The 13,196-nt window shown below is 40.9% G+C and overlaps 1 protein-coding gene across 1 annotated transcript; it reads right to left on the reverse strand.

Moving 5' to 3' along the window:
- Positions 1 to 5,062: 5,062 nt before the first annotated feature.
- On the reverse strand, positions 5,063 to 6,927 carry LOC146621876 (granzyme K-like). Its single transcript, XM_085367614.1, has 5 exons — positions 6,864 to 6,927; positions 6,538 to 6,682; positions 6,028 to 6,163; positions 5,312 to 5,581; positions 5,063 to 5,215 (listed from the first exon to the last, which is right to left on the reverse strand). The coding sequence occupies exons 1-5, from the start codon at positions 6,925 to 6,927 to the stop codon at positions 5,063 to 5,065; spliced, it is 768 nt and encodes a 255-aa protein (XP_085223740.1).
- Positions 6,928 to 13,196: the final 6,269 nt, after the last annotated feature.

The raw sequence follows: 13,196 nt of genomic DNA on the forward strand, positions 1-13,196 counted from the left end.
AAATGAAAATGCTGTTTATAGTGGAATAAGAAAAATATTGTTTACAGCAGTGGTAACTAATCATTTTTAGGATTGCAGGAATGACATCCAAGATCTCCGTCCAGAAGTGTGCAGCTTTAGCAGCTGGATGGTTCCATCGTAACCGGTCTTAGAAGAATAGATCAGGGGCAAATATCAAGTAAGGGTCCCCAGACAACGGATTAAAGGTCTGGTGTTGAGGAACCAGGACGTGGCGATGAAAAATGGGTTATTGGAACAAGAAGCCGTAAGTGTACAAAGGAAATAAAATAGGAGATTTTTGGAATTATACTATACATTTAATCCCAGTGAGAGGGGCTATGGCTAGACTAACATCGAAACTACTAGTAGCTCCCTATGAAATAGAGGAACTGAAAAAGAAAGGAAGGAAAACAAGGAAACAAGAACAGTTTGCTGGTATTTGTGGGGTGTATGCTAATATTTATTTTTACTAGTGCTGTCAGCATTAATCTCGTTAAAATGACATTAACTGACGTTAACGCGGCAAATCTCCATTAGCAAGTTAATGTGGATCGCCCTGTGCGAGGGCTGCACAGTGTCAATGCCTTAGCATGGCTCGTTAATGCGTTAGCTCCATGCAGCGCCTCGCACGGCACGATGCCTGTTAACTCGCTGACGGCGTTAACAGGCCCGCGTCAATGCGGTTAAATCATTTTAACGAGATTACCGCTGACAGCGCTAATTTTTACTACTTATATTTATTTGTCAATTCAATTCAGTTTTATTTATATAGCGACAAATCACAACAACAGTCACCTCAAGGCGCTTTGTATTGTACAGTAAATTTATTTACTGTACAATATCCACCACTGTGTGAATGTGAGAGTGAATGAATAGCGGCATTGTAAAGCGCTTTGGGTGCCTTGAAAAGCGCTATATAAATGCAATCCATCATTATCATTATTATTTATTTACTCCCTCCATCACATAGCAACAAAAAAAATCATTGTTTTTGATAAAATTGACCACATGAGTTAAAACAGTATCAACATGCACGAGTCCACATTCACATCTATTTTTGATGACTCGTGGGCAGGATACATCATTTAGGCTCAACCAGTGTTTGGCAAGTTACTTTGATAAAGGAACTAGTTATAGTTACTAGTTACTACTTCAAAAAAGTAACTGAGTTACAATATTATAAAAGTAACTAATTACTAGGAAAGATAACTAATGCAGTACTTCAAAAAAATGCTTGACCTTCTGGGGTCCTGGGTATAATTGGCCGTTTTTGACTACTTTTGATTTTACCTCTACTTTTCACCTTTAAAAACTATTTATCGTGCCTTGTTCGGTACACACTCCAAACACACTAAACATCACAAATCTCTCACATCTCAAAACTTGCTCTCTCTCACTGCCGTCACTCCCAAAACGTTCCCCTCTTCCTAAACAACCAAATGCCATGTTGCCATTTTTTGATTGATCTTTCCACCAATAGGAAAGCGGTGTTTTTTCTTTTCCTTTCTTTGTTGGTTGCATGCAGAGAGTGCTTGCCAGCGCTGTCCTTAGAAAACGATGTTTGTACCATTTGTAACCCTAATATAGTTTAAAGTCCACACTTTTAACACAAAAATAGAGACACAGCATCTTGCTTCTATGTCATCTTAAGTTGATAATGTGATTGGTTTACCATGACTACTTTATTCTCCCTCAGCCAATGAGCAGCACTCATGTGATTGCCCCCCCTCCCCCCCCCATAGCTCCCAGTAAAATGAAGAAAGCTTCAACCGTCTGTGTGCTGAAAAATAGTCTGCACTGCATTTTTCTTTTTATTAATGGTAACAGCATTGCAATGATAGAAATAGTAATTAGTTACTGAAAAAAGTAATGGAGTTAGTGACTCTATTACTTTTAACTCTGTTATTCCCATCGCTGCGATCAACACAAAAAGGCTTTGTGCCATATTGGGTTTCATTGCATTCAACACCTGATAAAACAGAGATACAAGAAACTGTTGTGCTTGAGACATCTGAATATCTTCATCTCATGTGTGGTGAAGCAGTGCAGTAAACAAGCTGCTAATCAAAAGGTAATATGCTACCGCCTGCATGCCATACAAACACACATACAACATCTAAAACAGATGCAATAAGAACCTGCAATGCCAAACAGAAATAAATATCAATAAATAGACATGTTACCAAAATCAGATGCAACCGCAGCATTGCAAGTGAGAATTATACTGGATTTTGGAAGTGTTAAGAGCTGAGAGTATCATGTTCGTTTAAACAATACAGGAGATGCATGGATCTGGCTTTTATGCATAGTAAACACTGAAGTTCATATCACTGCAGAGGGTACATAAAGCTGGATGCACATAGATCCCAGACCTGACAAAGTACCCAGTCTACATGTGTTTTAACCTTGTATTCTTTGCAAAGGCCAGGAGGTGATGACATCTTTGAAGCAGTTCTGAACTAAAGAAGCCTCTTGGATGAGAGGTGAAAAAAGCCTTAAAGAAAGTCATCTTTTTTTCAAGCTCTTAAGACTGTCATGACCTAGGTGACTGAGAAGCTGCACAGACTTTGGAGTCAGAGTTGAACAGCCTGCAAATTGTAGAAATCTTAATTTCTGTTTTTCTAGCTAACTTAGATTAACTCTAAGAAGATGAGTGCTCCTGTTTGCTGCAGATTATGAAGGAACCCGTGAAGGTAAAACAACAAAGTGAGATTATCCAGCCTGTCAGCCAAACAGATTCACTACTTGGTGTATTTTAAACGTAAACTCAAAGTTAAGCTTGAACATATTTGTTGACATGGATAAATTCTTGAACATGCTTCCTTGTTTGTTTATGTCTAAATTTGAGTGTTTGTGCTTGGAAACATCAAAACAAATACATTTTTACGTATATTCTGTGCTTTTCAATAAAGCGAGACACAGAAGTAAAAAAACGAATACTTTCTTTGTTTGTACCAGAACTCTTTCAAAATGCTGCTGTCATGACCAATTTAGCCACATGAGGCTGAAGTAAGGACTACTGCTCTAATGACTCGTAACAACCCAACAAATTGATCCAGTTTCCAAGAACTGGTCCATAAATTGTTTATTTGCATGTTTAATAATCCATCAATGCTGCAGTCAACCCGAGCAAAAGGAAGCTACTCCAAGGTGCTCTGAACTTAGCAAGATGACTGACAGCGGTCAACAAGAAACACCCTCCCCTTACTCACCCAGCCTCCCTGCTGGCACACCAGCGACCGAGTGAACACATGTCCTGCTCGTTCAACACTTCCCACATGACAACTATAAATCCAGGAATAGACACGCAACAACACACACCACACAGTGTATATGGTTGCTACAGCAGCTACAAAGTCTTTCTGTGGCATCAAAGATTAATGACACTGCCTTTGTTTTAGATTTTAAGTTCAGTGAAACAATAATTTGTTCATTTGTTTTCTTCTAAACATATTTATGAAAAGGTTTCCTGCAAAAGACAACTACATGTAACTGACATGTAGTTTTATACTCCACCATTAGGTGGCAGTCTCTGCTATATTTTGGGGGGCACTGTGTAAGTTCCACCAAATTCACAGCAATACTGGTAACAATGATAATTAATGATAACAATAATTATATAAAAACATCTACCTAAGGAGCTAAACTGGCATTCAAGCAGTGGAATAAATGAACACACACATTATTATGACTAACACAAGACTCGAGTGCTGCGCTCTGTGCAGGACAGGTATTTCCTCTTCCTCGGTCCTCTAATGAAAGGATTAGTTTGATCATAGCATACACGTGTTTCTGTTTGTTCCCAAACTCTCTCAGATGATTGGTTCAGTCTTGATTAAACAACTTAAAGTACCAAGAATCATAAGATATATGAGATGATTGACTGAAGTATTTACTTCAAATAAAAAGTACTCTTTCTTTTCTGAGTAATGATATTTATAAACTGTGTGATCGCGGCAACAGACACGAGGCAACTGTTGATCGAGTGCTGATATTGTTTCAAAGCCTGTGGTCAAATTATCATAAATACTATAGAGGACACTGGGTGCAGACGTGTATGTGACTGATACTTTCAGCCAATTTAACAAAAAGAAAGAAATTAATCAGGATTTGTGGAAGTAATCAATGACAAAAGACAGAGTTGATGGAGGTGAATGTGTGAAGATCATGTCACTGAATCCTAAGGAGGAGGAGATCCTCAACATGTGAAGCTGTCAGTTGTGTATTTCTCAGGTTCCTTTGTTTCTCATGAGTGAATATTCTCTGTGTTCATTTCTTCTGAAGAAAAGTTTTTGTACAAGAAAATCTACAGCTGATCAAAAGAGTTGAAAAAAGCAGTAAAAATGTTTCTTAGGCCTCAAACTAGACTGTAACTGTAAACTCATTATATTAACGATGATACTTTGAAAGGTACAGTTTGAAACTGCAGTACAATCAAAGAAAAAGAGAGCAAATGTGTTTTTTTATTCATGCCTCCAGCTTTATTAGAAAGTAGAAAAAGATGTTTGTTTTTTTTGGTTTTCAAGCAACAGTAATGCAAAATGAAGAAAACAAGTTTTTTTTTGTCTTTTTCAACAAACCTGTCCACAGGCCTCATCTTCAGTTTCAGTTGGTTGTATATGAGCTGCTGAATCTGTCTGTTTGACAGTCTGAATAATCTCTCTGTTTCATATTACAATCGCGGGTTTTGTGTGTACATAAAAATTGCTTCTCCCTGGTTTTACTGCAGCCGCACTCATCTGCAACAACCAGGAGCACTCATGTCTGGGAGTTCTTTGAATTATTTGGAAAAATGATGATTAAATATAACCATGTTTCTGTCTGGTTTGTGTGGTGAAAGATGGTAAAATTTCAAACAGTGTTTCCAATTTTGTTCACAGTAGGACTAAAATGTGGTTCATGCAGTGGACTAACCAAGTGCAGAATCTATTTAAAAAAAAGTATAGCAAGCTGGCAGAAACAGAAAAATCATAAACTGTAAGAGGAACAATGAAATGGATAAAGGTCTACAGAGACAACACTGACAGATGTAACATCAAATCATGCTGTGGTTTCAAGACATTTAGAATAACTTCATGGTAGTTTTGATCCAGTACAGCTGTCTCCCTGAGATAAACGAGTAGACTCCAGGTTTTTTAATGACACCACAATCCTCTCCAAAAGAAGTGACTCCAACCAGCGCTCCATCGCACAACAGCGGCCCTCCTGAATCCCCCTGCAGCAAGAACAAACACATGACAGTGTTTCAGGTGTTGAGCTGAATGAACATTTACCTCAAACAAGGAAAAATACATGTATTCTTCATACGTACCTGACAGGTATCAGCGACGTTTGTACCATCTGAACCAGCACATATCATGTCATCAGTGATAACAGGGTCGTGGTTGTAATAATCACGAGAGTTGCACGTCTGTCTGTCCACCACAGTCACATTGACAGACATGAGGACATCTGATGGTTGTTTTGTTTCGGTTCGTCCCCATCCAGCCACCAGACACGTGCAGCCAGCTGCCGGGTCTCTCACAGTGTTGCCAAACTCGAGCCACTTCACTGCCCTGGTTTCCAACACCGGTTTGTTAAGCTGATAAAAAAAAATTTAGTCTTGAATCACCACTCATTTATTTATAATACTTTGCTTTGAAAATATAAAATATGTGCAGTGATGTGTTGAAACGTGTCTATACACACATTGAAATATATTTTATAATTTAAAGAATGAAACTAAGTTTTAGTTAAGTGAGCAAAACCTGAGTTGGCTGTAGGAGGCACAGCAGGTTATCTACTAATCGGATGGTTTGGTGTTTGATCCCTGGTCTCTCCAGTCTGCATGTCAAGATACTGAACCCCACGATGCGCTCTGATGCTACGTGAGAGTGTGAGTGTGTCAGTGTTAGAAAGCACTTAAGCATAGAAAACAAGTGTAACCATGTTGTGTAACACTCTGAGAGCTCAGGTAGAGTAGAAAGGTGCTAAATAAGAAGCAGTGCATTTACATCATTTGTATCAGACCCTGATATATCACCTTACCTTCAGCAACATGAGGTCACTGTCGTGCTTTGCACAACAGTAGTCAGGATGAGGAAAACTTTTCTCGACGACTCGGAGTTGCTTGGAATGTTCGTTTTTCGTTCTGGAGTGGGCTCCCAGCATCACCCAGTAACTCCTGTAAAAGAAAAAACACAATCTGGTGATGAAGGTTTACATATTTAAAAGGTTAACAGGTCAGCGGCTTCTAAAACAGTCATCATAGTTCCTTATTATTGTGTATTACTACATATGGCTGGGTTATAGCTGTTACTGAGCTTTGGGTGAATCTGCGTTATTTTTTCTTTTTAAGCTGAATGAAGAAATTTAAATGTACAGAAAGCACATTTCTGCTGCTCTGGCCCTGATCTCATTCTTTCAGTAACTACCCAGAGCTCGTGACCACAGGTGAGGGCAGTGACCTCTGGGTAGTTACTGAAGGAATAATAGTCTGTTGAAAATAAATACTGCATTATTTTTAAAATTGAGGAAAATAGGACCTCAGATTCTTACCCAGTGCAGTGAGCAGCTGTCAGCACCCACTGTGGATGGATTAATGTCCCTCCACACCAAGAATTAGTCACACTTCTCACATAAGCCATGAAAGGCAGTGAGTGTAGCCTGACTTCTTTCCCATTAATAATCTCAGACCCACGACCTGAAACAGAAACAAAATATCAGGACACATGAATGAAGAAAAGATGAGTGAAACAAACACACTGCACCAACTGCTCTGCAACACTGAAGGAGATCAGCAGTGTGACTTTGCATTATGCTCGTTTACATGAAGATTAAAATTACCAATAGGTAAATAAATTACAGTAGAAAACATCACTCACCTGGCTGGATGATGAAGAGGAGCACACATGAGATGAGAAGACTGAAATTCTTTAGGCAGGACATTTCTTCTTCTTCCCTCTCTTTGATCAGACGCTGAATGCACTGAAACTCACTGTGATGCTCAGCTTTATATGTTCAGCTCAAAGGATGTGGTCGGACCGTGGAAACGAATGAGTCAGCAAAACAACACTCACTCAAACCTTCAAATCGATGGTCAGGAGTATCAGTAATATCTACACCCCCAACTCCCCCAACTCCACCCCCTTTCAGAACAACCATATGTATTTAATTTGTGAAATATACTGGGGTATTTATAACTGGCACTATTTGTGTCTATTAGAGCCTTTATATATATATATATATATATATATATTACTGTTATTAAAATATATTTTTTATATATTACAAAGTTGCATTCTGTAACTTTGTAATATCTTGTATTATTTAGTAAACTTCAGGAATGTCTTAATTCAGATCAAACTGAGGTTATTGTACTCGGCCCTGAAAATCTTAGAAATATGGTATCTAAGCAGATTCTTACTCTGGATGGCATTACCTTGGCCTCCAGTAACACTGTGAGGAACCTTGGAGTCATTTTTGACCAGGACATGTCCTTCAACGCACATATTAAACAAATATGTAAGACTGCTTTCTTCCATTTGTGCAACATCTCTAAAGTTAATAATGGATTGCATTTATATAGCGCTTTTCGGGACCCCTCAAAGCGCTTTACAATGCCACTATTCATCTACTCTCACATTCATACACTGGTGGAGGCAGCTACAGTTGTAGCCACAGCTGCCCTGGGGCAGACTGACAGAGGCTAGGCTGCCATACTGCACCATCGGCCCCTCTGGCCAACACCAGTAGGCGGTAGGTGAAGTGTCTTGCCCAAGGACACAACGACCGAGACTGTCCGAGCCGGGGCTCGAACCGGCAACCTTCCGATTACAAGACGAACACCAAACTCTTGAGTCACAATCGCCCCGTTAGAAATATCCTGTCTAGGGATGGGTATCGTTTAGGTTTTATCCGATACCGGTGCCAAACCGGTACTTTTGAAACGGTGCCGGTGCTTAAACGGCGCTCGAACCGGTGCTTAAAGAATGGAGAACACAAAATTGGTCCAAAAACCTCTCATGTTCAGCTGTTTTTTTGTAAAAAGATAACAATGTTAGCCTTTTCTGCAGCTATGGGGCATATTTGGTATCACTCTTGGCTGGAAGCAGTGCTTAAACAATGGAAAAAACACAAACTTTGTCCAAAAACCTCTCATGTTTAACTGTTTTCCACTTTTTCTTTGGTCATTTTAGCCTTTTTAGCCAGGGTGAAGGGAGCATCTGCCATCAAACAAGAAGACAGCCGCATGTAGCTACGATGATGTTTGCTAGTTCACCTTACATGCATTAATGTAATAACGTGGTTAGCCTACTCAACGTAAATTACACACGAACAACATGAAGCTACTCACGCAGAGAAGAACGGCTGCTGCTGCATCATCATCCTCATCATTTCTGCTACACTGGCAGGGCTAGGGGCCAGGACTCTCCTCTTCGGGGTTTTTGGGGGATATTGCTAACTCCAGGTCAGATAACAGGCAACCCACCCGCAGTAGATGTGCTCGGTGTGAGGTCTCGCAGCAAGCTATCAAATACGGCGCATTTCTCGGCTTTAAAAAAAAAAACGCTATGCGTCGCCAGGTGCTTCATCAGATTCGAGGTGTTACCTCCTTTGACAGTATCACAGTATCAGCTTAAAACACTTGTTGCTGCTGAGTTTGCATCTTTTGCTGTGAAGTACAGCCAGACTTTGACCGCTTCGCCTTGGACATTTTTAATCTGTAGCTCTGCTCTAACAGAACGTACGTACCTGGCCCCGCCTACTATCCTCGGAAAGGTAAAACGATTGGCTAGAATCTAAACTGTATCACAGCTCAGGAAAAAAAAGCAACGAAAAAAGCACCGAAATGTGCGCTGCTTTTCGGTCTGGTTACTACCGTGCCATCATGGCACCGGATACCAGTACCCATCCCTAATCCTGTCTCAGAGTGACGCTGAAAAACTACTTCATGCATTTATTACTTCCAGGCTGGACGACTGTAATTCATTATTATCAGGAAGTCCTAAAAACTCCCTGAAAAGCATTCAGTTAATCCAAAATGCTGCAGCAAGAGTCGTGACAGGGACTAGAAAGAGAGCAGATTTGGATTCAGGAGACGGACACCTGTCCGTGAATTGCTACCTTATCGTGGTGGAGGGGTTTGTGTGTCCCAGGGATCCCAGGGGCTATGTTGTCTGGGGGCTTTTGCCCCCTGGTAGGGTCTCCCATGGCAAATTGGTCCTGGGTGAGGGACCAGACAAAGAGCGATTCAGAAGACTCTTATGAAGAGAACATCGAGGGAACAGTTTACCCTGCCCGGGATAGGGTTACCAGGGCCCCGCCCTGGAGCCAGGCCCAGGGAGGGTGCCCGAGGGCGAGCGTCTGGTCGGGTGGCGGCCAGGAGTGGAGGCCCTGGCGGACTGATCCCCGGCTGCCAAGACTGGCAACTGGGACATGGAATGTCACCTCTCTGGTGGGGAAGGAGCCTGAGTTAGTGCGTAAGGTTGAGAGGTACCGGCTAGATATAGTCGGGCTCACCTCTACGCATGGCTGGCTGGGGCTCTGGAACCAGTCTCCTGGAGAGGGGCTGGACTCTGTCTCAGTCTGGAGTTGCCCCTGGACAACTGCTGAATAAGTGAAAACCTGTAGTGATCCCGTACGTGTCAGTATTGGGACAGTTAAGAAGCATTTTTTAATGTTTATTTATAAGATTTTAAGTTCAAAATTACATAAAATCACACCAGACAAAGGACACAAAATTCAATGAAAATAACATTGAAGCACAGAAAAAAGAAAAAACCTGAACAGGAAAACAGGACAAGAAAAGAAAAAATACACCGGTTAGCCAGTCCAAATCAAAAGTTCCAGAGAAATGCTAGTGTTCAAAGAAGATGATCTTTTATTTGAGCTTATCCAGGGCAACAGAGAGTTCACCAAGTCCAGAAGATGTGGAGAACAAGTCCAAGAAAGAATCAGGGTCCGGCAGAAGTGCAGCTTCACACATAGCTTCACACAATTGCCCGGTGGGCCGCTGGTGATTTTTTGTTTTTATGGGCCGATGGATTATTATTATTTTTTTTTAGGAAGGGTATATATAATGAAAGGTGTTGGATTTCCCAATTGGTCATGATCGACTCTGGGCTGGACCAATTACAGCCGAGGAGGCCGGATGTACCCTCCCCCTTGTTTAGCAATCACGTGACTTTCGCGCATTGCATGTCGGGAACTCGTGGCAAAACAATCCAAGTACCGCATCAAATGCAAGCATTTGCAGCACCGCAAAACGTTCATTCTCCGGTTCCAATACCTTCTTGTTTTTTCTTTGCCGCACAAAAAAGGAATGTACAAAACAAAAGGAGAACAATGCCGGTCCGTACAAAGACAGACTCGACGAAAAGACAAAGAAAAGATACGAGGAAAAAATCAAAGGAGTGAAAGGGTCAGACCCTTACGAGCACGCAGAGGGACAAAAGACGTTAGCGTGCTGCCCAACTTTCACCACGCTCATATTTATAATCATACGGTTCTTGGAGTGAGTGCATACACTCATGAAGTTTAGTAACTTCAGGTCACTGCAACAAGCCCAGGTACAGTTTACCGACGGATGGGTGCAGGACCTTGAAACGCACCGTGTAGAACGAAAGACCATCATACGAACAAAGGTAAGTTTACCAGTCTCACAAATCGTCCTCATAAATACACATTCGTTAACCGTTTATTAATATAACCTTTGAGCTCAACGGTAATTAATTAGTAGTGGAAATGATTTCTGGTTCATTACAGAAATGTAGCAGTGACAACAATATTGTATGCTGTAATCGCACTGGACAATTAGTGATACAAAACAACTGTTTTATCCTGTGAATAAAAGTATATGTTTTTGTCAATGTACCATAATAACAGAAGTGAAACACAATATTGTGTCAGGACAATTCACTATTTATGCACAATAAACAAAGGAGCATAGCGCGACAATTTCTGTTCAGCGCCAGACTTGCTTGTAACCTGTATCACTAATTATGTTAAGAAAAATGACTTAACTACTAATTAACTACTAAAAAACTCTGACCTTTGTGGGAATGCTTGGAGCAGACTACCCTGTGAGCTGGAGTGTTCTGGGACGTTATATTTGGTATATCCAGACCACCCGTCGGCTCTTACTTCGGAAACATGGCTTAAAAAAATTTCTCTTCAACGACGTAATCCGATTAAAAAATCGATCGGCTTCCCGTGGCTGTCATGCGACCGGCTGTTGCAGTTAATAATACAACAGCTTCTTGCCATTTTTTGTGTTTCTTTTTATCGCTGTGTAACTGAGTTCAATTGAAAGCCTGCGTGCGCTAGTACCTCTTGCCACAAGTTCCCAGAATCCTTTGCAGTTTTACCCCTGAATGACGTCACATTTTCAATCTTTATCCTGGTGGGCCGGTCTCTAGTCAAAATGCCCGGGCCGATTTTTTGTCCCAGTCCAGCCTTGGCTTCAGATAAACACAAAGTGCAGTCAAATGGGTCAGTTTATGTTGAATCCCCATTGTTTGTGTCTGTGGAGGTTCTCAGGTCATCGTAGTCTAAGGAGCTTGGAAAGAAAAGCATCTGGACTTGTTTAAGTTGCTTGAAGATGTTTCACCTTTCATCTGAGAAGCTTCTTTAGTTCTGAATCCCCATTAATATAATTGAGAAAGGCCCCAGATTTTGGCAAACTTAAAGTGAGTGTAAGCCAGACGATAACGAACCTCTTCAATATACAAACATGCAATAATCTCACATAACCAAACACTAAACAAAGGAGGTGAAGCATTTTTTCTAAACAGTGTCGCTGTGGCTTTTAAAGCCCAAAACATGCTGTGGCAAAAACTGGTCCACCCCAAGGATCGGGTCCCCCGACACAAAGAGAGTAACATAGTGTACGCTGTGAAGTACTAGGAGGATTGCCAGGATTCATACATCGGGGAGACCACACACCCTCTGGCAAAGAGGATGGCGCAACACAGCAGAGCTACCTCGTCAGGCCAGGACTCAATCAATCATTCAATCAATCAATGATGAGGATGTTCACATCCTGGACAGGGAGGAACGCTGGTTTGAGGGCGGAGTCAAGGAGGCCATTTATGTGAAAGGGGAAAGACCATCTCTGAATGGAGGAGGGGCCTAAGGGTCCATCTGTCACCATCGTACAATGCTGTGATTGCAGCCATTCCCTAACTCTCTGTAGTGTGTTGGAATTTCTTCCATTATTTGTTGGTCACATTGTTTTATTGTATAAGGCGTAATTATTGAGTGAGCACAGCCAGTTCCTCATATGTGGAAAATAAATAAATGAAAACCTACTTATATAATCTGGGCTTTTTTTGTCTTTTGTTTGCATATTTGTTATTATTATTATTTGCTTTATGTATTTTTTTAAAAATATTTTTAATGTATTTTTTAAATGTTTTTAATTTGGTAAAGTCACATAACTTGCTCATGTTTATGTAACCCCTATAGACATGGTTACTAGTATTTTCTTGTTTTTACCTGGTATTATTATTTCCGACACCCCTTGAACACACTTTGATTTTCCGTAGTTCAGTGAATGCAACAAAAGCACGTTGCTGCATTAAGCTAGGCAAAACGGAGCAAGACACCGAGAGCAAATAACAAGCTACACAAGGCCTTTATGTGTTTTACTCTCGACCAAAACCAGGCAGAGCGTGTATTTGTTTCTTGGGAATTCCGACTGGTTTTTTGTGATCCTGGATCTGAAGTGGTTCTGGATATGGATGGCGAGCCAGACCCTGTGAAAACTCTTGGCGAATCCAAAAGCAGTGTGGCCAGCTGTTCTGGATGCAGGAGTAGAGCTACAGTCTGAATTACTTCGAATCGCAGGATTTCAGATAAGCAAGAGCAAAAACTGCTTACTTCATACGGATTGTTTCTCTGGGAAACTATTGAACTCCCAATATCCTGCTCATCAGGAGTCAGGTCTAAAGAGACTACTTATTTTATTTTATTTTGTTGTTATTTTCAAAAGAGCGCTCTTCTCTGTTGATCTTCTGTTAATTTTCTATGCTGTTTACATTGGATTATTGCACCACTGTAACATTGTAATAAATCTGCCGGCTGTTCAACACTCAATTCTCTCAAATTTATTTTACTCCTCTCGAATCTAGTCTATAAGTTTAACCCTACTATACTAAGCAGGTGTTACATAAAAGTGGCGAGCCAGCCAGGAGGAGTTTGGCTATTTAATGCCT

This window comes from Diplotaxodon limnothrissa, linkage group LG12 (assembly GCF_057381915.1).
Source record: "Diplotaxodon limnothrissa isolate DT_005_m linkage group LG12, D_limnothrissa_male_GT1.1, whole genome shotgun sequence".
NCBI classification, from domain to species: Eukaryota; Metazoa; Chordata; class Actinopteri; order Cichliformes; family Cichlidae; genus Diplotaxodon; species Diplotaxodon limnothrissa.